Source organism: Pseudorca crassidens, chromosome 7 (genome assembly GCF_039906515.1).
Source record: "Pseudorca crassidens isolate mPseCra1 chromosome 7, mPseCra1.hap1, whole genome shotgun sequence".
NCBI classification, from domain to species: domain Eukaryota; kingdom Metazoa; phylum Chordata; class Mammalia; order Artiodactyla; family Delphinidae; genus Pseudorca; species Pseudorca crassidens.
The window spans coordinates 83944896-83971496 of NC_090302.1; the positions used below are offsets into that span (position 1 = coordinate 83944896).

At 35.5% G+C, this 26601-nt stretch overlaps 1 protein-coding gene across 1 annotated transcript in view; it reads left to right on the forward strand.

Annotated features, from left to right (window-relative positions):
* Window positions 1-26601, forward strand: part of NAA35 (N-alpha-acetyltransferase 35, NatC auxiliary subunit) — an 86913-nt gene that overhangs the window by 59692 nt on the left and 620 nt on the right. The window contains exons 14-22 of the mRNA XM_067744770.1: window positions 2890-2996; window positions 12289-12355; window positions 13756-13854; window positions 14454-14632; window positions 17938-18074; window positions 19791-19858; window positions 22018-22158; window positions 22762-22884; window positions 25904-25984. Of these exons, the coding sequence (XP_067600871.1) occupies window positions 2890-2996; window positions 12289-12355; window positions 13756-13854; window positions 14454-14632; window positions 17938-18074; window positions 19791-19858; window positions 22018-22158; window positions 22762-22884; window positions 25904-25984 (1002 nt within the window). The remainder of the gene's footprint in view (window positions 1-2889; window positions 2997-12288; window positions 12356-13755; window positions 13855-14453; window positions 14633-17937; window positions 18075-19790; window positions 19859-22017; window positions 22159-22761; window positions 22885-25903; window positions 25985-26601) is intronic.

The following is a 26601-nucleotide window of genomic DNA, read 5'->3' on the forward strand; positions in this document are numbered from 1 at the left end:
AATGAAAATGAAAATATCAGAATTTGTGGGATACAATTTAAGCAGTGTTTAGGGAGAAATTTATAGTACTAAATGTTCATATGAAAAAAAGGAAGAAAGGTCTGAAATTATAATTTAAGCTTCTATTTTAAGAGAAAGAAGAGCAAATCCAACTAGAAGGAAGCAGAAGGAAATAACAAAGATAAAAGCAAAAATGAGTAAAATAGGAAAGAGACAAACAATAGAGAAAATCATTGCAGCCAAAAGCAGGTTCTAAAATTGATGAACCTCTAACTAGGTGGAACAAGAAAAAAAGAAGATACAGATGAATAATATCAGGAATTGCTACAGACCCTAAACAAATTAAAATTGTAATATGGGAATATTCTAAACAACTGTATGTCCATAAATGCAAAAACTTAGATGGACCAATTCCGTGAGGGACACTACCAAAACTCACTCAAAAAGAAATAGAAAATTTGAATAATCCTGTATCTATCAAAGAAATTGTGTTCATAGTTAAAAGCCTTCCAACAAAACTCCAGGAGAATTCTATACACAGTCTCTTTCAGAAAATAGAAGAGACAAGGGCACTCATCATATGAAGCCTGCATTACCTCTGTACCAAAACCAAACAAAGACATTTCAAGCTTAGAAAACTATAGACCTGTATTCCTGATGAACATAGACATAAAAATCTTAAAGTATTATCAGATCAAATCCAGCAATATGTAAAGAAAGAATACATCATGACCAAGTGGGTTTTATCCCAGGATTGCAAGGTTGGTTCAGTGTTTAAAGTGTAATTTACCATATAATCTAAAGTCTCAATAGATTGAGGAAAACCATTTGACAAAACCAACGTCCATTCATGATAAAAACTCTCAGCAAAACAAGGAATAGAAGGTAACTTCCTTAATCTGATAAAGGGCATGTGCCAAACACCTATAGCTAACATCATACTTAATGACGAAAGATTAAATTCTTTCCTCCTGCTGGGAGGAAAGCAAGGATGTCCACTCTCATCACTCCACTTTCACTCAACATAGTACTGGAAATCTTAGCCAGTGGAAAAAGGCAGGAAAAGTAATAAAAGGCATACAGTTGAGAAACTGAGAAATAATGTTTCTTTACAGACAACATGATTATCTACGTAGAGTACCAAGGAATCTGCAAAGAAGTTCCTAGACCTGGTGGATGAGTTTAACAATATCACAGGATATGGGACCAATTTACAAAAAGCAATTGTATTTCTATATACTTGAAATGAACAATGCAAATCAAAAAATTTAAAGCAGTACTATTTACAATAACATCAAGAATGGAATATGTAGGTATAAATCTAACACCTATTTGGAGAACCTGTATACTGAAAAACTACAAAGTACTGATGAAAGACATCAAAGGAGACTTAAATAAATGGAGAGATACATCTTGTTTGTGGATTGGAAGAATTGATATTTTTTTAAGATGTCAGTTCTCCCCAAAACTGATCTACAGATTCAGAGCAATCCCAAAATCATAGCAGAAATTTTTGTAGATGTCAACAAGCTGCTTCTAAAATTTATATGGAAAGGAATAGGAACTAGTACAGCCAAAACAAATTTGTAAAAAAAAATAAAGTTGGGGGACTCAGTACTACCTATGAGACAGGTGTGCTATTGGCAAAATGATGGACATGTGATCAACGGAACCAAGGGGAAAGTCCAGAGAAGTTCTGATCCTTAATTAGTCCTTTATTATGTAGTACTATATGTGAAACCATAAAACTGTTAGAAGAAAGGATAGGAGAAAATTTTCGTGACTTTAGGAAAGGTAGAGAATTCTTAGGTATGACATCAAAAGCACAGTCCATTAAAAAAAATGACAAGTTGATAAATTTGAAACTTTAATTCTGTGGAAGACACTTAAGAAAATGAAAAGAGACTCTACAGAGTAGGAGAAAATATTTGCAGATCATGTCTGACAAGGGACTTGTATCGAGAACATAAAAAGAATTCTATAAATGTAACAGTAAGAAAACAGTTAGGGAAATGCAAATTAACACCACAATGGAATACCACTATCCACCTATCAGAATATCTTTAAAATAAAGCAAGAAAAAAGAACAAAACTGAAAATATCAAGCACTGGAGAGGATGCATTACTGATAGGAATATGAAGTGCTATAGCCACTTTGGAAAATGATGGCAGATTGTTACAAAAACAAATATACAAATTTTACTCTTGCTTATTTACCCAAGAGAAGTGGAATCTGACATTCTCCTAGAAACCTGTATGCATGCCTGTGTTTAAAGCTGTTTGGTTCGTGATCACCAAAAACTGGAAACAACTCAAATGTGTTAGGAAATCAAGTAAGGTATAGTATAGTAAATATTCAGATACATTGAGATTGTTAAGGGCAGAAAATTAAATGTAAATTATTATTAAATAGTAGTGTATTTCAATTTAATAATTTATTATTTTAACTATATTTTTTCCAATTTCAGAAAGTTTGTATGTATTCCAAGGTGTTTATTAGAGATATGGTTATCGACTGACTTGATGTTTGTAACCATTAAATATTTTATAATTTATGAAACCCTTTCTTGTATATTAGCTCATTTGACATATTCAGACCCACCAGTTCACTTTCACTAGTTCAATATTACTACTCTTGACCTGAGAGATTTTTTCTGCACATTTTTTGTTCTCCTGCATCAGAATACACCTTAAATAGGGATTAATAAGTAGTACCCATTGTGGAGGCATTGTGGAAAAAGAAATTTTCCACCAACTTTTTACATTTTAATCTCTTTTGTATTCTGTGGCATTTATAAGAAGTATGTTCATGTCACAGTAATGACAACTACATGTACAATATGTCAAGATTGTGACAGCATTACTAATATATATAACATTTGTTTTAAGACCACTTTCCTGGTGGATAACAAAAAGGTCTTTGGAACCCATCTCATGCAAGACATGGTGAAAGATGCACTTCGGTCTTTTGTCAGTCCTCCGGTGCTCTCCCCAAAGTAAGTGTCATAAGACATTGTATAGCATGTGTGTGTCTTAAAAGCCCAAGTTCTCTGTGCTCCTTTATAGCAAAGACATAAAAACTGTTGGAATCAAGTCTCCACATGAAAAAATAACTCAATCATGTTAAAATTAATTGATTTCTGCCACATATTATTTAGATTTTTTAAAAATTTTATTTAAATTTATTTAGTTTTGGCTGCATTGGGTCTTCGTTGCTGTGCGCAGGCTTTCTCTAGTTATGGTGAGCGGGGGCTACTCTTTGTTGCGGTGCACGGGCTTCTCACCGTGGTGGCTTCTTTTGTCGTGGGGCACTGGCTCTAGGTGGTGGGCTTCAGTAGTTGTGGCTTGCAGGCTCTAGAGCACAAGCTTAGTAGTAGTTGTGGTGCACGGGCTTAGCTGCTCTGCTGCATGTGGGATCTTCCTGGACCAGGGCTTGAACCCGTGTCCCCTGCACTGGCAGGCAGATTCTTAACTACCGTGCCACCAGGAAAGTCCCAATTTAGATTTAAATTGAGGCTTTTGTGAAGTTGATATTGGGTCCAGTACGAGAAGAAAAGCTTACAAGGAGTGATCAGAAATTCAGCAAGTTGTATTCACCCTTACTGTGTGCAAAGCACTGTGCTAAGTAGGCACTTCGGGGAAATAATTACGATGATAAGATTTCTTCTCAATAATCTGATCTAGATAGAAATAGAAAATGCAGATAATCGATCCTTAAATTATATTCTGGTAGAGTCACCTCCCCCAAAACATGCTGCCATAAAATGCTGGAAAGGATCGTTTGAGTTGGCATTTTGGAAAACAGTGCCAACTTTATTGGCATTTGCCTCAGGAAAGGAAGAAAGGAGATGTTATTTCTTAGGAAAGAAACCAGGATGTGTGAAGACATGGTGTTTGAAATTATATATTTTAAGAAAAGTTAGTGGTTCAGCTTTCAATTTGTTGAATAAATCATGCCACATTTCACATAAAACTCTGGTAGCTTCCTGTCTTAGGTTGGTTCTCCAGAAGCTGACTCTGATACAAAGATTCATGTAAACATAATTTAGAAAGTAATTCCAGGAAAACTTGCAGGGTTGCAGGCAGGTGGGACATAAAAAGGAAGAAAGCCACTTGAAGGTGTGCTTCACAGTTGGTAACTTTGGTTTGGTCCTGTCAGGGAGCCCTGGAGACTTGTGTGGATTATACCTCACAGTTGTCCTGTCAGGGACAAGGGAACCTGAGAATTTACACATCTGTCAGTTAAGGACTGCCGCTGGGAGGCATCCTCAGTGTTGGTTACATTTCCAGTTTCATTGACAGTAAAGGCCAAAGTCCTTATTGTTGAACCCATGAGGCCCCATGTGCTCTGGGTTAGACCCCTGTCTTGGTGCCTCTCTGACCTCATCTCTTACCATTGTCCCCTCACCTTCTTTGCTTCAGCCACACTGGCCTCCTTGCTATTCTTGTAACTTAACTGTCCCTCTCTCACCTTACAGCGTTCACATACAATCTGGGGTAGAGGGTATTTTCCTCAAAACTCCCCAGGTTGACTCTCTCACTGCCTTAAGTCTATTCAGTGTCACCTCAGTGAGGGCTGCCCTGATCAGTCAATTTAAAAAGTATAAACCTTCCCCATTCTCCCAACCTGCCCAGCACTCCATTTCTCTCTCTCGTAACAATTATCCTCTTACATACTATATGTAGAGGGGTTCCCAGACCCAAGCCCAGTGTGCGTGCATGCGTGTGTGTGTGTGTGTGTGTGTGTGTATAGACTTGCCTACAACAAGCAATTCTCAGATGCCAGCAGGGTGCCCAAGAATTCAACTCAATTCTGACACTTGTCTACCTGGAGATAGAATCAGATTCCATAGGTAAAGGGCTTGGTCCCATAAGACCACCCTCCACTTCCCAGGTTGTTACTTGTGCTTCTGACTGACCGACTGGCTACAAATTAGAGGTTCTGACCAACCCCTCCTCTGGTACAGTTAATTTGCTAAAATGACTCAGCTCAGGAAAAGCCATTTGCTCACTAGATTACCAATTTATTATAAAAAGATATTAAAGGATACAGATGAACAGCCAGATGAAGAGATGCATAGAGTCTGAATGGTGGCACATGGAAGCATGTTCCCCAATGTGGAAGCTCTTGGAAAAGGGCCCAAAAGCTTTCCTTTTCTGGTTTTTATGGAGGTTTCATTAGATAGGCATGATTACTAAATCATTGGTGAGTGGTGATTGATTGAACCTCAAGCCCCTCTCCCCTTCCAGAAATCAGGGAGTGGGACCAAAAGTTCCAAGCCTCTAATCTCAAGGTTCTGATAACCAGCCCCCATTCTTAGGTGCACTCCAATCACCTCATTAACATAAGGAAAGACACCTTTATCACTCTCAACCCTTAGGAAATTCTAAGAGTTTCAGTAGCTGTGAGCCAGGAACTGTGATAAAGACCCAAATATATCTGAGAAATATATATCTGAATGACAAAATACATATTTATTATAAATCATATTGCACTATATAATTTGCTTGTTCATTATGATTACTTCTATAAGAGCCTGTATAATTCTTCATTATGTTTATTTCCACCCCCCATATATATAGAACTATATAAATTCCACAAGGTCAGCACCTGTAGTTTTGGCTGTTTGTTCACTGTTGTGTAGTAGGTGCTGGAACAGTGTCTGTCACACAGTAAGCACACTTTGTTGAATGAATGAATAAACAAAGAAATAAAAGTTGAACAGTTAGGATAGTTTGGAGTTAGAGTCCAGAAAGTTTTGAATCGTTTGGTAAAGTTTGGTCTTTATTTTATGCTCAGTGAAGAACTGATTGAGTTTTAGGAGGGAATTGGCATAGTAAAATATGTATTTTTTACTTGGAGGCAAATTGGTAGTAATTGATGGAGGCAAAATGTTTAGCTAGGCTAATTCCGTTGTACAGGTGAGAGATGAGGAAGGATTAAACTCTGGGAATATAAAGGAGGAGACAGGTTTGAGAAACATTTCAGTAAAATTTAACAGGAAGCTGATTTAATAGGGGAAGGAAAGCAGGGGGAAAGTAAGTTGATTTAAAACAAGAAACAGAAGCTGATTATATAAATAATACATGGCCACACTTGAAAATTTAAACATGGTAGAAAAATATGTGGAAAACAGTAAAAATCAGCCGAAATCTTACCTCTGAGATAACTACATTTCGATGACCATCACCGTGGATATCTTTGTGTATAAAGACACACACATCTATGACTTTATATATATTTGGGATCACATTAAACAGTTTGTTTTTATCAGGAACTTTAAAATTATTTTTTATGGATTGCTTTTTTAAATAAAGAAATTTTAAAATAAAAAATTTTAATCTTTTTTCCATTCAAAAATACATCATGATTTTGTGTCTCAGAGTACCTAGTTAATTCTTTTTAATGGCTGCCAAATGTTTCATAATATGAATGTATTTTATAGGGTAGGGTTACTGCGTGGGAGGACATGTGTAGTTTTAATTTTAATATAAACAGATTGTATTCTGAAAGATTTCAACAATTTATATTTCTATTAACAGTATAAGAGAGTACACTTTCCCTGCATCCTGACCAGCAGTAGGGGTTATCATTCTTTAATTTTTTCCAGTATGTTGAGTGAGAAGTGATATCTCATTGTTAGTTTAATTTTAGCACTTAATATGATATTTATTGGACATTTAGAATGGTTTTTCTATAAATTGCTTGTTTATATCCTTTGCCCATTGACTTTTTTTTTTGAGGGAATAGTATAGTATTATAGAACATTTTAAATAGAAGATCTAATGAGCATAGTCTTTTTCTCTTTTGTTTACAAAAAAAGTTTTCCAGTTTTAAAGTATTCTTGTTTTTGAAATAAGAAAGTATAAATGGAAGACCTCTTCCCTTTGCTTGATAAACTACCACTTCAAGTATTTCAAGATGCAACTTGTTTCCCTTTCCCTTGACTTTCCCCTCTCCTACTCCTGTAGGATTTTTTTTTTCCACACACACACACACTGTATTTTATTTTTACAAGAGATAAACTGACACCAAGCATTGCAAATGGATGACCACAACAAAAGCAACAATGATTGCAATTACCAAACACGAAACACACTCATACTATGTCATAATATTGACATTCAGTCCAGTAATCCACCACTGTAACAGCTCCTTTACTTTGCAGTGAAAATTGATTTGTGTATTTTTGGCCTCTGAGTCCTTGTGGGATTTTTTTTTTTTTAATTCAAACAGAAAGTCAAAAAATTATAATCATCCTCATCAGTTCACTCAGTCCCATGTAATTAATTTTTTTTTTCATCTTGATCTTCTATTAGCACTTTTGTGAATTCATCAGTTTTCCATTAGGGTTCTGAAAATGCGTATTCATTCAGTTCAGCAGTATAGTTAGTTACCAGAAACCTGTACTTGTCAGAGTCTTTTCCATGAATTCCTTGAAGATGAAACCCTTTTATAGGAACATTTTTGCAAAAGCATCAGAGTACACCCAGAACTGTCTGTAAATGACAAAAGACTTAAAAATGACCACAGTTAGGGCTTCCCTGGTGGCGCAGTGGTTGAGAGTCCACCTGCCGATGCAGGGGACATGGGTTCCTGGCCTGGTCTGGGAGGATCCCACATGCCGCGGAGCGGCTGGGCCCATGAGCCATGGCCGCTGAGCCTGCGCGTCCGGAGCCTGTGCTCCGCAACGGGAGAGGCCACAACAGTGAGAGGCCCGCGTACCGCAAAAAAAAAAAAAAATGACCACAGTTAAAGATTTGATGAAAGTTCATAATAATGCAATTGACAAGGAAATTTAGTTATTTCTGAGATATTCATTTTAAAGTAATAACTAGAATTATGACTTATAACATTATACCAGAACATGTAAGATTTTTAGAAATTTCATGTAATGTCTGAAACATTTATATTGACATATTTCCATACAAATAACCCAAAGAAAGTTTAGTATTAGTTGTTTTTTTGGTTTTTTTATACTGCAGGTTCTTATTAGTCATCAATTTCATACACATCAGTGTATACATGTCAATCCCAATCACCCAATTCAGCACACCACCATCCCCACCCCACCGTGGTTCCCCCTTTGGTGTCCACACGTTTGTTCTCTACATTTGTGTCTCAACTTCTGCCCTGCAAACTGGTTCATCTGTACCATTTTTCTAGGTTCCACATACATGCGTTAATATACGATATTTGTTTTTCTCCTTCTGACTTCACTCTGTATGACAGTCTCTAGGTCCATCCACATCTCAACAAATGACTCAATTTTGTTCCTTTTTATGGCTGAGTAATAGTCCATTGTATATATGTACCACAACTTCTTTATCTATTTGTCTGTGCCCATTGACTTTTACTAAGTGGTTTACTTTTTTCAGAAAATTTGTAGTAACTCTTTGTATATTATGAGAGTTAATCCTTTATCTGTGATAGGCATTGCAGATTTATTTTTTTCCCTAACCTTTTGTCACATCAAAATGTGAAAAATGCTATTTGAATTTTGATATGGATTACACTGAATCTGTAGATCACTTTAAGTAGTATGGACATTTTAACAATATTAATTCTTCCAATCTGTGTGCCTGGAATATCTTTCCATTTATTTGTATCTTCTTCAGTGTCTTTCATTAATGTCTTACAATTTTCAGTGTACAGATCTTTCACCTCCTTGGTTAAATTTATTCCTAGGTTGTTTACTCTGTTTGATGCTATTGTAAATGGGATTGTTTTCTTAGTTTCTCTTTCTAATAGTTCAGTGTGACAGTTTTTTATATTGAGTTTGTATCCTACAACTTTACTGAATTCATTTATTAGTTCTAACAGTTTTGGTGGAATCTTTAGGGTTTTCAATACATAATACTGTGTAATCTGCAAATAGAGATCATTATAAATTAATTTTAAATTTCTGTGATTAAATATATCATATATTCAGATGTATGAACTGACAGACACCTGTACTGCCATTCATTTTAAGCAAAGTTTTTATTTTGCTTTTATAAATTCCATTACTGGTAAGGAAATTGATAAAATTTTATAAATACTAAATATATTGTTAATATGAATTAATAATTTTTATTAATTCCCTTATTTAATAAATATAATAAATTGGTATCTACAATTGCCAGATACCTTTCTGGGTTCTGGAGAAAAGATACTCCTGCTGACAAGGAGCTTGCCTTGCAGTGAGAGAGACTAAACAGTAGACAAATATATAATGTCAGGTCATAGTAATGTATAGAAAGATAAGGTAAGATAAGATGGTTCTTTTAGATGGGAGGCCTCTTGGAAGTGGTGATACATGTAAATAAACAGAGAGTGAGCTATGCAAAATCAGGGGATGGAGCTTCCTGATAGTAAGTAATAACTGAAAGGTCTCAAGAGTAGGGCTGAGCTTAGGTTTCAAGGAGTGGGCTAATTTTAATGAATTCATTCTTAAAAGATATTAAAGACCCAAATAGCTTTTGTTTATATGGGTCCTGTTTATTGATACCTACTATTTTAGAAATTAAAACAATACTTTAAAAATATTTATTCTTTTTGAAAAACAGTAAATCTGTTACATGTTAATATACATACATAACATTCATAAATTGCATATTAACATAAAATTTTTATGGAAAATAACTTTTTAAGAAAAATTAGTAAGGAAAGTGGAATTGTTTTACCTTTTTGCAGATCTCTTTCATGTCTGTTTTAGTAGAAGATAGCTGGATTATTTTAACCTGCTTCTACTTTCAATCTATTGTAATATTACACACCATGTAGCCTCTGGAAAAGCCAACTGTACACTTGTGAGAGAATGAGAGCAAAAGGCAAATAACATCTTAATGTTATTATGAAAATAGTTTTGACCTTGTGTTCTCCCCAAAAGCATCTCAAGGGCCACCCCTACCATCGCCACCAGGTGAACCTAGGGCACATTTTGAGAACTGCTGACTATAACTTCAAATCTTCCTCCCTCACCTCATCCTTTTCTCTTACTTTAGTCCTAGAGGTAACCACTACGTTACAGTTTATGTGTTTCACTTTTATGAATGCTTGTATACTTTACCCAAATATATGTGTCCATAAATAATATCAGTTTATTTTATGTTTTTAAACTTTGCATAAATTTTGTCACACTATATATACATCCTTTTGCCACATGATTTTTTCCTTCAACATTAGCGTTTTGAAATTGACCAAGTTTATCCAGCAAATTTATTTTATTCGTTAAAATCTGTCCTTCAACTGTACTGCAGTTTATTTTGCTTTTCTCTACAATTGGATATTTACCTTGTTTCTAATTTATCACTGTTGAAATCAGTGCTGTAGTGAACATCTTTGAATTATGTCTCCTTTTGCACATAGACTATATACTTTAAAATATAATTAATTGCCAATCATAGGCATGTGCATCTTCAGCTTTACTAGTTTTGCCAAATTGCTTTCCAAAATAATCGAACCAATTGGTATGCCAGCCAACAGTGTATAAGGATTCCAGTTTCCCCATAGTCTAGGCATTATCAGACTCTTCAGTTTTTGACAATATGACGTATATGAAATAGTGTCTACATCCTCTTAATTTGCATTTTGTCTTTTCTATTTAACAATCTTTAACACTTAGATTCCACATTGTCACACTTATCATTATCCATTTAGATTTAACTACAGTTTGATCCTCATTACTTGCAGATTCTGTATTTGTTAATTTGCCTACTTGCTAAAATGTATTTGTTAACCCTCAAACCAATATTCACTCTGCTCCTGCTGTATTCACGGACACGTGCAGAGTGGCAAAATATTCAAGTCGCCCAACGCTGAGGTCAAACAAGGCAACTCTGTCTTCTTGTGCCTTATACTGTAAACTCTATTAGATACCCCTGTTTTTGTGCTTTTTGTTGGTGATTTTGTAGTTTAATGGCCTCCAAGTGTAGTGATGTGCTGTCTAGTGTTCCTGGCACAAGAAGGCTGTGGTGTGCCTTACAGAAAGATTATATGTGTGTTAGATAAGGTTTGCTCAGGCCTGAGTTCATTGCTAATCAATTAACAATGTACATTACGTATAGTGTCTTTAAAAAGAAATACAGGTAAACCAAGGTTATACATTGATCAGTTGATTAAAATGTTGGGACCAGAGGCTGGCAGGAACCTAACCCTGTATTTTACCCTAGCAGCAGTGTTTCAGTATTCTCTATTCAGGGTCCACGGCAAGTTTATAGACCATAACTATCACAAATACCAAGAATCGACTGTGTGTATAGGAAAGTTCATTGCATGGTAGCCTATTGATGTTATCCTGCTGTTTTAAAAATTCCAATGTTACAGATGTTACAATGTTTTTTTTCCTTTGTGCGTGACTTGACACTTTCTTCTGGAGGACTGTAGAGTTTCTCTTTATTTTAGGAGTTCAAGAGTTTTACCAGAATGTTCATGTGTGATTTTCAACTATTCCTATCTGGAAATCAGTCATTAAAGCCTCAAGTCTTCAAATCAGATCATTTTTCCTATTTTATTATTTATTTAATTATTGCCTCACCTTCATCTGTTTCTTTTTCTTTTTTTTTTTTAAAGAGCTCCTTATATACTCTATCTTGTAGATTTCCCCCCCTGTATTCCTCATGACATTTATCTCTTACTTCTGCTGTGTTGTAAAAAAGTTGTTCCCTAGATCTTCAAGGCTACTACTATGAGCATCTTTCACCTACTAAATTTTTTAATTTGAAAATCCTAATTTTCAGATCCAGAAAGTCTTTTTTTTAAGGGCTTTACTTTTGTCATCTTAAGTAATTTTCTTACTTTGGGCCTTCCAGCCCAAAGTAAGTGGCCTTCCACTTCTGTTTTGCTGCCACCTGTTCCAGGTGTCCTGCCGTTTCTTTCTCCTGGCTGCTGCATGCTTTATCATTATCTGTTGCATGAACATGACTGTTTATCTTTGAGGTTCTGGTCACATTGCTCAGTTATGGCAAACACTTAGGAGTAGCAAGTTGTCAGCTCCTTTCAGTGCACCAGGAAAAGTGTTTACTTTTTCCCATCTCCTTAGGTGCAAAGGCTACTGTCAGTCCCACCTCAGGGAAAGAAAAAAAAATCTTTCCAACTATTCAGCCCTGTATTTCCTCCAGGGCCAGGCAGGTAGCAGATCCTCCCAGACTGTAATGTTAGCAGTCTTCAACTTAGTAATGTATTTGGTTCCATTTTCTCATTTTTCCACTTTCCCTATGTGTTGGTAGCACCTGCAATAATCACCACTTCTATTTGTAGGCCAAATAGTTTAATTTTAATAACAAGAATATTATATTATCTTACAGGTGCTGCCTATATAATAATCACCAGGCTAAGGACTGTATTGATTCCTTTGTTACTCACTGTGTTCGGGTAAGAACTACAATTTGGGTCATTATGGTGGACACTTAAAAATCGTGGTGTGCAGTATCTTCAGTAGCATTAATTTGTGCTATTTTTTCATCTGACATTTCTTATTCATCTTCCCTGAAATTCGTAGGAAATTTCTGTCTCTTCTTACACTCAAGTGGATAGCTTCATAACCTGTAGTCTTCCTGGAACGTTGTTAGATACTGAGGGCACCTTTTGATGCCCTTTCACTGTATCCTTTGGGGACCACATAAACAGAATAAGCTATGACCTCCGTCTGGGAAGAAAGGAGTTCACTTTTTTTTTTTAAATGGACACAAAAACTTTATTTATTTTTGACCTTATAAACAAAGAATATGGGTAACATCCCCAGGCACTTATCTTTGTACTGCCTTAATGAGAACAGGATTATAGTAAAATTAAAATTATCACTTTTAGATGAGAGCATGAACTTTTTTCAAATCTCAAATAATTTGGAAAAATAAAAACCTTGTAGGTGATTAATTATAAATCATTCTTATTTAATTACAAGCTCTTTATAGACAGCTCTTTCTCGCCTAATTCCAGTTACTAAATATATATATGTGTGTGTGTGTGTGTGTGTGTGTGTGTATATATATATATATATATGTATATAATCTGTATAGATATAAAGGCAGCATGGTTTGATGAAAGGAAAACCAATAAAAGACCAGATTTTATTTTTATTACTAACATTTTATTGTTATTAGGCAGATCACTTTACTTTTCTGTAAACTTCTCAATCTTTAAAAAGTGAAACGTTAATACTGCCTCTATACCTCTTATCGGCTACTTATCAATTAAATGAGATAATATCTGTCAAAGTATGCAAATGTAAAACATTATTATCCTTAAAGAATCTTAAAATGCATACTTCTTAAATCAGAACAAACTTCTGATCCTGTCTGTTGTCTGATGCATGAAATGTTACAATATTTTATATGAGAATACTGTGTAGGTAAGAATAGGAATAAAGAACCTTAGTCAGGGTTTGTAGGTATTAGCCATTATCTAATTGTTAGGCATTCTGGTATATTTAAAGCAGCAGAGAAGTGTCAGCCTTGAACATTGACTTTTGGCTTGACATAAGCAAAAAAGAAACTGTCCTTTTTAATTTGTGGGAAAATATCTAAAGATTGAAGGAAGATATTTTTGCCATATGAAAACAAGTTTCATAAACAGCCATTCCTCTAGCTATTGATAAATTCCAGTATTGTTTCTTAAAAAGAAACAGCTATGTAAAAAGTATGCATAGCATGATTCTTATAGACATTTTTTTCCCTTAAACAAGATTTTGAAAACTTGTTAACTTTTGAATGTTAATTTTCTTTAGTATAAGCCTATTTCATATTGACGGTTAACAAACTGTTTGTGTATTGCAGCCATTCTGTAGTCTCATTCAGATCCATGGACATAACAGGGCTCGACAGAGAGATAAGCTTGGTCATATTCTTGAGGAATTTGCCACCTTGCAGGATGAGGTAAGAGCCAACAAGTTGCCCTCCCTTCCAAAATTAAGCAATTCATATACCTTGACCAGATTTTCAAAAACAATTCTTTGGAACAGTAATTTGGCTATTTAATTTTTCAATATGGTGAATTAACTTAAAATGTAACAGTTATGTATGCCAAAGAAAGGGTTTACAGAACAAAACAAAACAATAATCCAAACCTTGAAACATCTTATTTTTTTTGATAATCGGGATGAATTGTAAAATATGTGTAGAGCTGTAGTTATAATTAGAGCAAGTTTACATTATAATAAAAATGTATTAATCTTCAAGTAAATTTGTGAGCAGAACCATATTAATAATATAACTAGAGTTATGAAGTCAGTTATTTTTACTTTTGTACTATAAAATGGATATCTCTTTAATTTAGGAAATGTTTAGATAAATGTTATGCTTTGAGAAATGAGAAGTTTGAATGTAGACCTAACCGAAGGTGCATTTGAAAGTACGAATTCTTGAGGTGGTGAGATTTACATTTTCTGCTCATGTGCTATTTTTAGCTGTATGTTTTTGTAATTCTCTCATTACGTTAAAAAGAAAGTTAATGTTATGATGTTTTGTTGTGATAGGCAGAGAAGGTTGATGCAGCCCTTCACACTATGCTGTTGAAACAGGAGCCCCAAAGGCAACATTTGGCCTGTTTAGGTACCTGGGTCCTTTACCATAACCTTCGAATTATGATACAGTATCTTCTAAGTGGCTTTGAATTGGAACTCTACAGCATGCACGAGTACTATTACATATATTGGTAAGAGAGCAGTTGGAGTTAAAATTGGTGGTGGGTGGAATACGTAACATCTGAGAGAGTATCTGTAAAGTAGAGTGTAACTTTAAGGTACTTTTTTATTTACTGTATTTGAAATTTAGTTGTGGGACAATTGAAAAATATCTGTTGAAAATTAGAGCTAGATCATCTTAAACATCTTAAGTGTCATAACAATGTACAAATATATTTTTTCTAGCCATTGTAATATTTATTTAAAATTCACTAATAAAAGTGGCTTCAAAGTAAATAGATTAAGTGACGAGCTTTTGTGGTTTCCAAAGAGAAAGATTAACATACATTTTGCACTGACTGCAGTGATGCTATGTACTAGCTGTGGAATGTACTTAACTGAATTAAAGTTTCAAAATTTGAACCAGATCTTTCTTCTGAGAAGAAATTATGGCTAAGATTATCATTGGGAGTATAACTTGCAAACTATGGCCCTGAGGATTTGTCTCAGGAGCTTTGAAGGAGTTGATAATAGGTGATCTTCAGCAGAGTTGTTCTTTGCTTTCAGTTGGAGATGAGATAAACCTGGTAAGAGGATGCTTGAGAATATTTTAGGTGTGAAATAGCTGTCACAGAAATAAAATAAGAAAATTGAGAGCTAATGAATTCAGTTATCTTGCATCTTTTTCTTAGTCTAGTAAAATATGGTAATTTAGTTGTGGTAATTTTAAAATAGTAATGACCTATTATTGCCCATCACAGACAGCTAAGTTTAATATATTAGATCTTAATATATCTAAGATATACCTAATATAACTAATTAGATCTTAGTTCATCTTTTTAATTCATATTTAAATTGGTATTTAAGATATTGTATATTCCCTGGAGTCACTGCTGGTCGAGGCAGGAAAGTCATTATTTTCTACACTGTTAACATGGTTTTGTGGTCATGGCTGCTAGGGCTCTTCACAGGTAATTCTTGGTTATGAAAAACAGATAACAACTCTTACCAACAGGTGGTGTTATAGCTACTTGGGATTTTTTTATTATTAATTCATACTAGACACCCCTATTCAAACGAGGCATTTTATAGGGGAACATGCTCAAGTATTGTGGTTTGAGGCAGCTAATTGGAAGCTTTTGTCCTCTTGATTTCTCAAGATACAATTTTTATATGTTTTTTTGCACAATGGATTGGCAAATGATATTCAGATAAATACTCCATTAGAAATTTACCTGAATACTTGAGCAGATTCATTTCTTCTCTTGTTAAAGAAATTTTAGTTCTGCTTGTAAGTACCCTTCTGGTCTACTTTCATGTTAGTTTTAACTGCTTTTTAGTTTCAAAATTACAGATTGGGCTCCAATATTTTCACAAGGTATATATACACTGTTGTTGTTCTTCATGAATGTGATTCCTAAAGCATGTGGACCCTTCTAAAATCAGTAGAAAACAGTGATTCTTAAATTTAGCGTGCATCATAATCACTTGGAAAGCAACTTGCTGGGGCTCTGTTCCTAGAGTTCCTGGTTTACTAGGTCTAGTGTAGGACCCACCGAATCATTTGCATTTCTAACTGCTTTCCTGGTAAGACTGCTGCTGGTCCTGAGATCACAACTGAGAATTGGTATAGAGTATTAGCACACTTACTCTCCTTAGATATAATTAGATATAATTATAACTCTCCTTAGATATAATTGTGTATTAATTTTGATAAAGCACTTTAATAAAAGCTCATTGAAATATCTGATATTTGAAAGGAAAGTCCTGAATTGTACCAGCTATCCCCTTTACTCGTCTGTCCTTCGGTTAGATAGTTAAAAGGTAAAAGGTATCATTAGTTCCCTATAGAAATCTTCTCAGGACTTCCCTGGTGGTCCAGTGGTTAAGACTCTGCGCTTCCATTGCAGGGGGCAATGCCTTTGATCCCTGGTCAGGGAACTAAGGTCCGCAGGGCAGAAAAAAAAAAGTCTTCTCATTGAGTTAAGAGAGGTTACAAACCCTCATTTTGTAGTGTGATGGGGGAAAAAATTCATTTGTATCCTATGAAAGTATACTATATTGAATGCTTTTCTTAAATTCATTGCCAGGAATGATTTTCTCTCCATGTGAAATTATATACTTTAAAATATATATATATACTGGTTTGCTTTAACTGCCAGGAAGCGTAGTGCTGTTTAGCTTTAAGATACAGTATCTGAGTCATTCCAGGTGTATCTTTTCATTTGTTTTTGTTTTTTTCCCGTGCCACATGACTTGCAGAATCTTAGTCCCTGACCAGGGATTGAACCTGGGCCACTGCAGTGAATGCGCCAGGTCCTAACCACTGGACTCCCAGGGAATTCCCTTGTTTTGCTTTAAAATGTTCTTTTTTATGTTTTTTTTTAATGTGTTTTAATATTATAACCTGCCTTATAACTGTTTGAAAAATTGGGGGAATAGGTGTCATACACTCAAACTTGATTATAATAAAATTTCTTATAAATCTTTGATTTTCATTAATGTAGTAGTGGTCCTTAATTTTATTTAAAGAATATATATTCATATCCTAGATTTAAACTGCTTTTCTGGCTTAAGAGAAAGTATTGTTTGTTAGTTTAAACTTATGAAAATTTAGTATCTGGTGGAATAATCTGTATCACATTTCCTTATTGAATAAACTCAAGTAAATTATATGCTAGCATGTTTATAATTTTTTCTGTATTTGTTTCCTTTTGTAATTAATAACAAAATAAGACATTTACTTAATAGGTTTTGGAGAAATGTGACCTATATTGATATAGTAAAAACAATTGAATGGCCATTCATTTGATTTACATATATATACATAATTATCAAGAAATCTCTTTTTAATTGAAGTATAGTTGATTTACAATATCGTGTTAGTTTCTGGTGTACAGCAAAATGATTCAGTACTTTTGCAGATTCTGTTCCATTATAGGTTATTACAAGATAATGAGTATAATTCCCTGTGCTGTGTAGTAAATCCTTGTTGCTTATCTTACTTTATATATAGTAGTTTGTATCTGTTAATCCTATACGACTAATTTGTCCCTCCCCACCAGAAATCTTTAGAAAAATTGTAAAACTCATATCATTGTAGGAAATTAAACAAAATTTTCCGTATTGTGTGGCAACAAGTAAGGGAAAGTTAATCATTTGTAATGCCCATTTCTTGTAAGATCTAATCTGTCAATTATCTAATTGAATAATTTTGTTTTTGAAAAAAACTTTTAAAGCATTATAAAAAATATCTCTTTATTAATACTAGTACTTGCGTTGACCAAGCTATCTCATTTAGACATCTGCCATTAACTAACATTTTCTTTCCATTAAGGTATCTCTCTGAATTCCTTTATGCATGGTTGATGTCAACATTAAGTCGTGCCGATGGCTCTCAGATGGCAGAGGAAAGGATAATGGAAGAGCAGCAGAAAGGCCGTAGTAGTAAAAAAACAAAAAAAAAGAAGAAAGGTAAAAAAAAAAAAAAAAAGAAAGGTGCTGTGAATTTTATTTATTTTTATACAGCAGCAGGTCCTTATTAGTTATCTATTTTATACATATTGGTGTATATATGTCAATCTCAATCTCCCAGTTCATCTTACCCACCCCGTTTCTCCCCTTGGTGTCCATATGTTTGTTCTCTACATCTGTGTCTATGTTTCTGCCTTGCAAACCAGTTCATCTGTACCATTTTTCTAGATTCTATAAATATGTGTTAATATATGATATTTGTTTTTCTCTTTCTGACTTACTTCACTCTGTATGACAGTCTCTAGGTCCATCCACTTCTCTACAAATGACCCAGTTTTGTTCCTTTTTATGGCTGAGTAGTATTCCATTGAATATATGTACCACATCTTCTTTATCCATTCATCTGTCGATGGGCATTTAGGTTGCTTCCGTGACCTGGCTATTGTAAATAGTGATGCAATGAACATTGGGGTGCATGTGTCTTTTTGAATTATGGTTTTCACTGGGTATATATGCCCAGTAGTGGGATTGCTGGGTCATATGGTAATTCTATTTTTAGTTTTTTAAGGAACCTGCATACTGTTCTCCATAGTGGCTGTATCAATTTACATTCCCACCAACAGTGCAAGAGGGTTCCCTTTTCTCCACACCCTCTCCAACATTCGTTGTTTGTAGATTTTCTGATGATGCACATTCTAACTGGTGTGAGGTGATACCTCATTGTAGTTTTGATTTGCTTTTCTCTAATAATTAGTGATGTTGAGCAGCTTATCATGTGCCTCTTGGCCATCTGTATGTCTTCTTTGGAGAAATGTCTATTTTGGTCTTCTGCCCATTTTTTGATTGGGTTGTTTCTTTTTTTAATATTGAGCTGCATGAGACTGTGAATTATTTTTAAACTTAAGAAATAAGTAACATTGGAGTGAGCTACCTGTGCATTTTAATGGGTGAATTAGTCATTATATTTTAATTCTCACCTATCTTCTCTTCAGAAGGTATAAGGGTACAAACTGAGTCACAATATTGGTACAAACCTTTTGGTTCCTTTTCTTGCTTTTCTTTTACTGCTTTGCTATTTCGTGTGTCAAAGGACCTTAGGACAAGAAGAAGTAGCCACATGGAATAAGATAGGTTAAGGAACAAGACAGCAGGAGACTTTTGATACTCTTTTGACAGAAGGCTGACAGTTCAGGAAGGAAGGAAATCTGGAGTTGTGCTGTTACAGTCAGCACAGAAGGATGATCACAGAGCACTTCAGCATACTGCCCAAGGACCATGAGGAGAAAGAAATGTTTCAGAGGGACTCCCCTGTTAATCACTCATGGGAGGGTACAGATAGGCTACAATTGTTACAAAATAATGCTTTGTGTTCCCTTCAGATTTCAACACTTTGGGTGGGTCATTAAATGACTTGTATCCATGGCTTTCCTATAAAAGAAGTCCCTGTATTGTGACTTGAGAAGAAATTACAATTAATTCATACTAAAATCTTGTGGTTTTAACTATTTGGGAACACAGTTATTGTTTAAACTTTTTGCTATATTTTATTATTTGTAGATTTGGGCCATAAAATAAAATTTAGCCTGTAGGAACAAACTTTGAAATTTTAATTTAGTAAACAAGGTAGAAAGAAGGTTTTTTTAAAATTTAGATTTCTCCTGCAGTAATGCAAGAGGAAGAGGGAAAGAGTTTGGATGATTTTCTTTCTAATTACAGTTCGCCCATTGAGCCGAGAGATCACAATGAGCCAGGCATATCAGAATATGTGTGCTGGAATGTTTAAAGTAAGTTGCTACATTGCTATTACATTGTTTAATTCTTGGGTTGGCCAAAAAGTTCGTTCAGTTTTTTCTGTAAGATGGCTCTGGTAGCACTTAGTTGTCTTTAACTTCATTCGAAACAATTTTGTTAGATTGTATGTGACAGCTGTCATATTCAGTGTGCATTTAAAAAAAGACATCAAAATTGGTGAATTTTTGTGTAGCCATTTTAATATTGAAATGGAAGAAAAGCAACATTTTTGGTATATTATGCTTTATTATTTCAAGAAAGGTAAAAACACAATCGAAACGCAAAAAAAGATTTGTGCAGTGTATGGAGAAGGTGCTGTGACTGATCAAACGTGTCAAAAGTGGTTTGCGAAGTTTTGTGCTGGAGATTTCTCGCTGAACGATGCTCCATGGTTGGGTAGACCAGTTGGAGTTGATAGCGATAAAATTGAGACATTAATTGAGAACAGTCAACGTTATCCTACGCGGGAGATAGACGACATACTCAAAATAGCCAAATCAAGCGCTGAAAATCATTTGCAGCAGCTTGGTTATGTGAATCGCTTTGATGTTTGGGTTCCACATAAGTTTAGCGAAAAAAACCTTCTTGACCGTATTTGTGCATGGGATTCTCTACTTAAACATAATGAAAACGTTCCGTTTTTAAAACAAATGGTGACGGACAGTGAGGAGTGGATACTGTACAATAATGTGGAACGGAAGAGATTGTGGGGCAAGTGAAATGAACCACCACCAACCACACCAAAGGCTGGTCTTCATCCAAAGAAGGTGATGTTGTGTATTCGGTGGGATTGGAAGGGAGTCCTCTATTATGAGCTCCTTCGGGAAAACCAAACGATTAATTTCAACAAGTACTGTTTCCAGTTAGACCAACTGAAAGCAGCACTCGACAAAAAGCATCCAGAATTAGTCAACAGAAAACGCATCATCTTCCATCAGGATAACGCAAGACTGCCTGTTTCTTTGATGATCAGGCAAAAACTGTTACAGCTTGGCTTGGAAGTTCTGATTCATCCACCGTATTCACCAGACATTGCACCTTCGGATTTCTATTTGTTTCGGTCTTTACAAAATTCTGTTAATGGAAAAAATTTCAATTCCCTGGAAGACTGTGAAAGGCACCTGGAACAGTTCTTTGCTCAAAAAGATAAAAAGTTTTGGGAAGATGGAATTATGAAGTTGCCTGAAAAATGCAGAAGGTAGTGGAACAGAAAGGGTAAATATGTTGTTCAATGTAGTTCTTGGTGAAAATGAAAAATGTGTCTTTTATTTTTTCTTGAAAACCGAAGGCCCTTTTTGGCCAGCCCAATAAAATGAACCCTCTTCTGTGATTCTTTCCAGGTTCTAATTTCACCTTTATTTTTACTATCTGCTTGAAAATTACCTTTTTTCAAAGTCTAGTGGTTTACTAATTTGTTTAACAAATATTGAACCCTTGTCATGTGTCAGATATCTTGTACTGGCTACATTGCAGCATACCAAGTCTAATCAGATGTGATCCTTGTGTCACGTGCCTAGTTAATGACAGGCCAGGTGACATATATGTGGCATAGGTACTAAGAGAAGGAAGAGTTTACTTCTGATTGATGATCAGGAAAGGTTTCTTAGAAGAGATGGGGTCTGGATTTTTTTTAGAAGTGTATTAGGAATGGGGCAAGCTCCACAGTAAATGGCTTAAGCAAAGCAGCCATTTTCAGGAGTTAGTAACTCTTAAGTTGTGCTTGGCAGTTCAAGAAATTATTTAAGGCAACTTATTAAAATACATAAAACAATATGGACTTCTGTTTGAAAAACAGGACCAATGCTTTTCTTATAAAAATTATATTCTACTTTCTCTTCAGGAGCTTTTACTTGAAGGTTTCAAAGCTATTATAAAAGCATTAGGAAGAATAATGTGCATGTGGCATCATTTCACTAGGAAAATTAGTAATATAGTAGATATTGGAACTTGAACATTTTTTGTATAAAAGGTGGCTCAGGATATCAAAATGAATACTAAAGTCAGTTTTTCTCTCCCTGTTTCTGATTTCTGAGCCTTTTTTTGATTAACTATGTGTAAATAGCTGTTTCTTGTTTTCTATTCTGTATTAATGAGGATGTTCACATTTTCATATTAATACCATCTGTTTTTCTCTCTTTTTTTTTTACTGTAGACCATGGTAGCATTTGACATGGATGGCAAAGTACGAAAACCCAAGTTTGAGCTCGATAGTGAACAAGTTCGATACGAGCACAGATTTGCTCCATTCAACAGTGTAATGACACCACCGCCAGTGCACTATCTGCAGTTCAAGGTGAACCTGCTCCTTAAAATAATTGTAAAATAGTTAGTCTTAGACCTCCTTGGATATGGGCTGTTCGTACCTAGCCATTTTGTTAAAATAGTCAAGTCAAACTAGTATTGGATCAATGGGATAAAGTAATAAAATAGCAGTTTTAAATAGTAGGAAAATTATTTGATTTTGGATATACTAATCACATTAACAGTTATTTAAATATGAGAATAATATGAGGTGTGGTATATGAAGGTTGAAAATTGAATAGGGGGCTTCCCTGTTGGCGCAGTGGTTGAGAGTCCACCTGCCGATGCAGGGGACACGGGTTCGTGCCCTGGTCCGGGAAGATCCCACATGCCGCGGAGCGGCTGGGCCCGTGAGCCATGGCCACTGAGCCTGCGTGTCCGGAGCCTGTGCTCTGCAACGAGAGAGGCCACAACAGTGAGAGGCTCGTGTACCGCAAAAAAAAAAAAAAAAAAAAAAAATAGGGACATGCCAAATGTTTGCTTTAGTGTCTGTATGTGAATGGATAATCAATGTAGAATTCTTTAATTAAAAAAAGGTATTTTAGAGTTTTTTCATATTAAGCATGTTTTAAATAATAGTATTTCTTTTTTTTAGGAAATGTCTGACCTTAATAAATATAGCCCTCCTCCTCAGTCTCCAGAACTGTATGTGGCAGCTAGTAAGCACTTTCAGCAGGCAAAAATGATATTGGAAAATATCCCAAACCCAGACCATGAGGTAAGACTGCAGTCACAGTAATTCTAGAGGAAAAGCTTGGCAGGAAGTACCTATCTTACTACTGGATGACAGTACAGTTTAATTATAAAAGGAACCTTATAGTATTAATAAATGAAGCCTGTCAGTGTTTCTGCTAAGAATTTCAAATAGCTTTGCTAACCTAACCTTGTCAGACTTAAAATTATTTGATGAAAGAAGTGATGTAAATATCTCCTTTGTGTACATTTAGAAATCAATGCAAAGAGAAATGAAGACTTAGAACCATAAAGTAAGCAGAAGGAATAGAAATAAGATCCAGATTGATGCACAGTTCAGTTGTTAAGATTTAAAATTTTTGATTTATAGTTTACTGTATTAAAATATAATTATATAAATCTTAAGTCTAAAAAATGATCTGGTCAATTATCACAGGAAGTAAAAATAACTGTATTCCACTTGACCATTTAAAATAAAGACTTGTTTTTGAAGACTATTTTGAGTATCATTCTACAGAGTTTAGAACTTGTAAAATATAAAATACTGTTTCAGCCTTTTGTTAGTTTCATAATTTATACCTGATTTTATTGAAATGCATTTATTCTGTAAATGAGAGTTACCTGTAACACAGACCATTTTGTGGAGTATATCTTGGTACAGCCTCCATGGAAGGGTATTTTAGCAATCTGTCAAAAATCACATGTCCTTAGGCCCAGAAATTCTGCTTCTTGGGATTTAGCTTATAGATACATGTGCACATGTGGGAAATGATGAATATACAAGAGTATTTATTACAGCAGGACTTGTAATAGTAAAAAAATGAGGAAACTTTAGTGTCCATCAGAGGGAACTGTTACATGACTTTTCATCGTGCAGTAGAGTACCGTGCAGCCCTAAAAAGGACAAGGAAGATATTTATTTACTGTAATGGAATGTTCTTCAGAATATAAGACGTTTAAAAAGCAAGCTTAAAATCTGTATGTATAGTATGCTGCCCTTTCAGTCAAGGGGAAGAAAGGAAGACTACATGTATGTGTGGCAATATTATATGAATATAACATATCTCTGGAAAGATACATAAGAATTAATAACAGTGTTTGCTTCTTAGGAGGGTTGCTAAGTGCCTTAGGGAAGAGGGGTAGGAGAGAGATGACTTTTTTAAAAAATCATATATAGTCACCGTAATGAAAGAAAATAAAAGGGGGGAGTATAAAAATTAGAGGAAGGTGCCTGTAATAGATGGAATATTTCTTTTAGTGGACTTCATTTATTTAACTCAACAAATATTGTTGAGTGCCTACTAGGTCCTAAGCACTCTGGTAGGTTCCAGCAGGGAAAAAAACACAGAAATCTGGGCCCTCCTGGGGGCAGGGGAGGCAAGCAGTAAATAAATAAATGTTATATAGTGTATTAGAAGATCATAAGTACTATGAAGAAAGATCAAGCTGGGAATAGGGATAGTGAATGCTACAAGGAGGCAGGTGGAGGGGATTAGACATTTTTAAATAAGTTGGCCGCTGAGCAAGCCCTGGAAGAAGGTGAAGAAGCAAGTCACGTGGCCCTCTGGGGATGGAGCCTTCTAGGCAGAGGGATCCACTATGTGTAAAGGTGCAGAGGTAGGAGTGTGCCCTGTTGTATTTGAGGAACAGCCAAGGGCTTTTTTTTTTTGGCGGTACGCGGGCCTCTCACTGTTGTGGCCTCTCCTGTTGCGGAGCACAGGCTCCGGACGCGCAGGCTCAGCGGCCATGGCTCACGGGCCCAGCCGCTCCGCGGCATGTGGGATCTTCCCAGACCGGGGCACGAACCCGTGTCCCCTGCATCGGCAGGTGGACTCTCAACCACTGCGCCACCAGAGAAGCCCGCCAAGGGCTTTGTGTTGGAGTGAGGTGAACAAGGGGGTGAGCTGTTGGAGAGTTTTGAGCAGAGATGTGACCAGATCTGATTTTTGTTCTAAAGGATCACTCTGGCCACTGTGCTGAAAATAGACTGTGGTGGGACCAAGGGTGGAAGCAGGAGAGCCAGTTAGAGGCCATAGCTATGATCCAGTTGAAAGGTGGTGGTGCTAGTGGATCCGAAGTGATTGCGTCCTCTGTGAATTTTAAGGCCTAGTCAATGGGATTGATTGATGGTGATGGATTGGATGTGGGGTAAGAGAAAAAGAGTCAAGGATGGTTTTGAGGTTTTTGGCCTGAGCACCACCAGGGTAGATTGAGTCATGTAGGGAAGACTGTAGGCTGGAGCATGGGGTAGACAGGGCTGGGAAGGTCTGGAGCTCAGTTTTGGACATGGCTTTTGGATGTCCCAATGGAGTAGTCGTGTAGGTAAGTGGATGTGTGATCTGGAGCTGAGGAGAAGCAGTTACTGAACTCGTGGTGATGTGTCAAGTGAGGTCACTAAGAGGGCAATGGGAACTTATTTTCCTTCAAGCTGCCCATTACTTCCTCTTAAGAGAAGTGAATATTTCATTCCATTGTTATTCATGTGTTCAGAAGTCTTTTAGACAAATGGTTGTCAGAAGTAACAGTTAACACTTAAAGGACACTTATTACCTGCCAGGTGTGGGTCTCAGCTCATAATATATATTAACTCACTTAATCCTCAGAACAAATCTTTGTGGGAAAGGTAAATTATTATCCCTATTTTTACAGATGAAGAAACTAAGGAACAGAGAGGTTAGAAAACTTCCAGAGGTTTCATAGCTAGTTAGTGGCAAAGCTGGAATTTGAAAACGGACAGCTTAACTTCAGAGTCCATGCCCCAAACACTACATTGTATTGTCTTTGTAGGACTTTGCAGTGTAATATCTTTCATTTTAATGAAAAAGAGATACAGTAGCCCTTTCAAGTCTTCATGGTTGACTACTAGAGTTCTGTGTTACTAAAAGACGTATGATGGTGTTCATGTTTTTAAATTGCCTTTTAATAAAATATTTTAATAAAATAGCAACACGTACATCGTGCCAATTTCCTCTTATTATCTATAAATCAATAAATTTTGACTATGAATTTTATGTTTTGATAGCTTAATGTTGCTCATTGTTTAGGTCAATAGAATTTTAAAGGTTGCCAAACCCAACTTTGTGGTTGTGAAGTTATTGGCAGGAGGACACAAAAAGGAATCTAAGGTAAGTATATTGTAGGGAAAATAAGTGGTCTTAATTTATTGTAAAACTTCATTTTTTTTTTCAGTAAGATGAATAAATATTACAAAAAAGTCAAAACGCTCATAAAAACTATTCTAAAAGAGATTCAGTGGCAGAAAATAGATCAGAGCTTGCTGTTTTTCCTTGAAACTTAAAGATTTTATTGACTTAAAATCTCTTAGAGTCTTCGCTTCCATGTAAATTACTGAATGACTTAAGGTAATAAAAGAAAATGTGTGTAAACAAATTTATGGGAGAGTTATTTAAAAAGTCATCTGCCTTTAGAAAAGTGAATGCTTCAATAATTAGAGCCTTTAATGGCTCAGGCCATGGAAGATTCTGTAAGCTTCCATTGGTAATGCTGTTGTATCATTAGTGCTGTATCAACATTCAGTGCAGAAGAGGCCAACCACCGAGGCATTTTTGGTGGCATTTGCCCATTATATGCGTAACGTCTGTTTGTTTACTCCCATTACTTTTCTGTGATCTCTCTTATCTCCTGCTCTGCTTTAGCAGTGATTCATTTCATTGCTCAGGAGTATCAGCGACCCTGGAACTAAAAAAAGAATTGCTGGCCCATGACCTTTTCCTGTAATTTA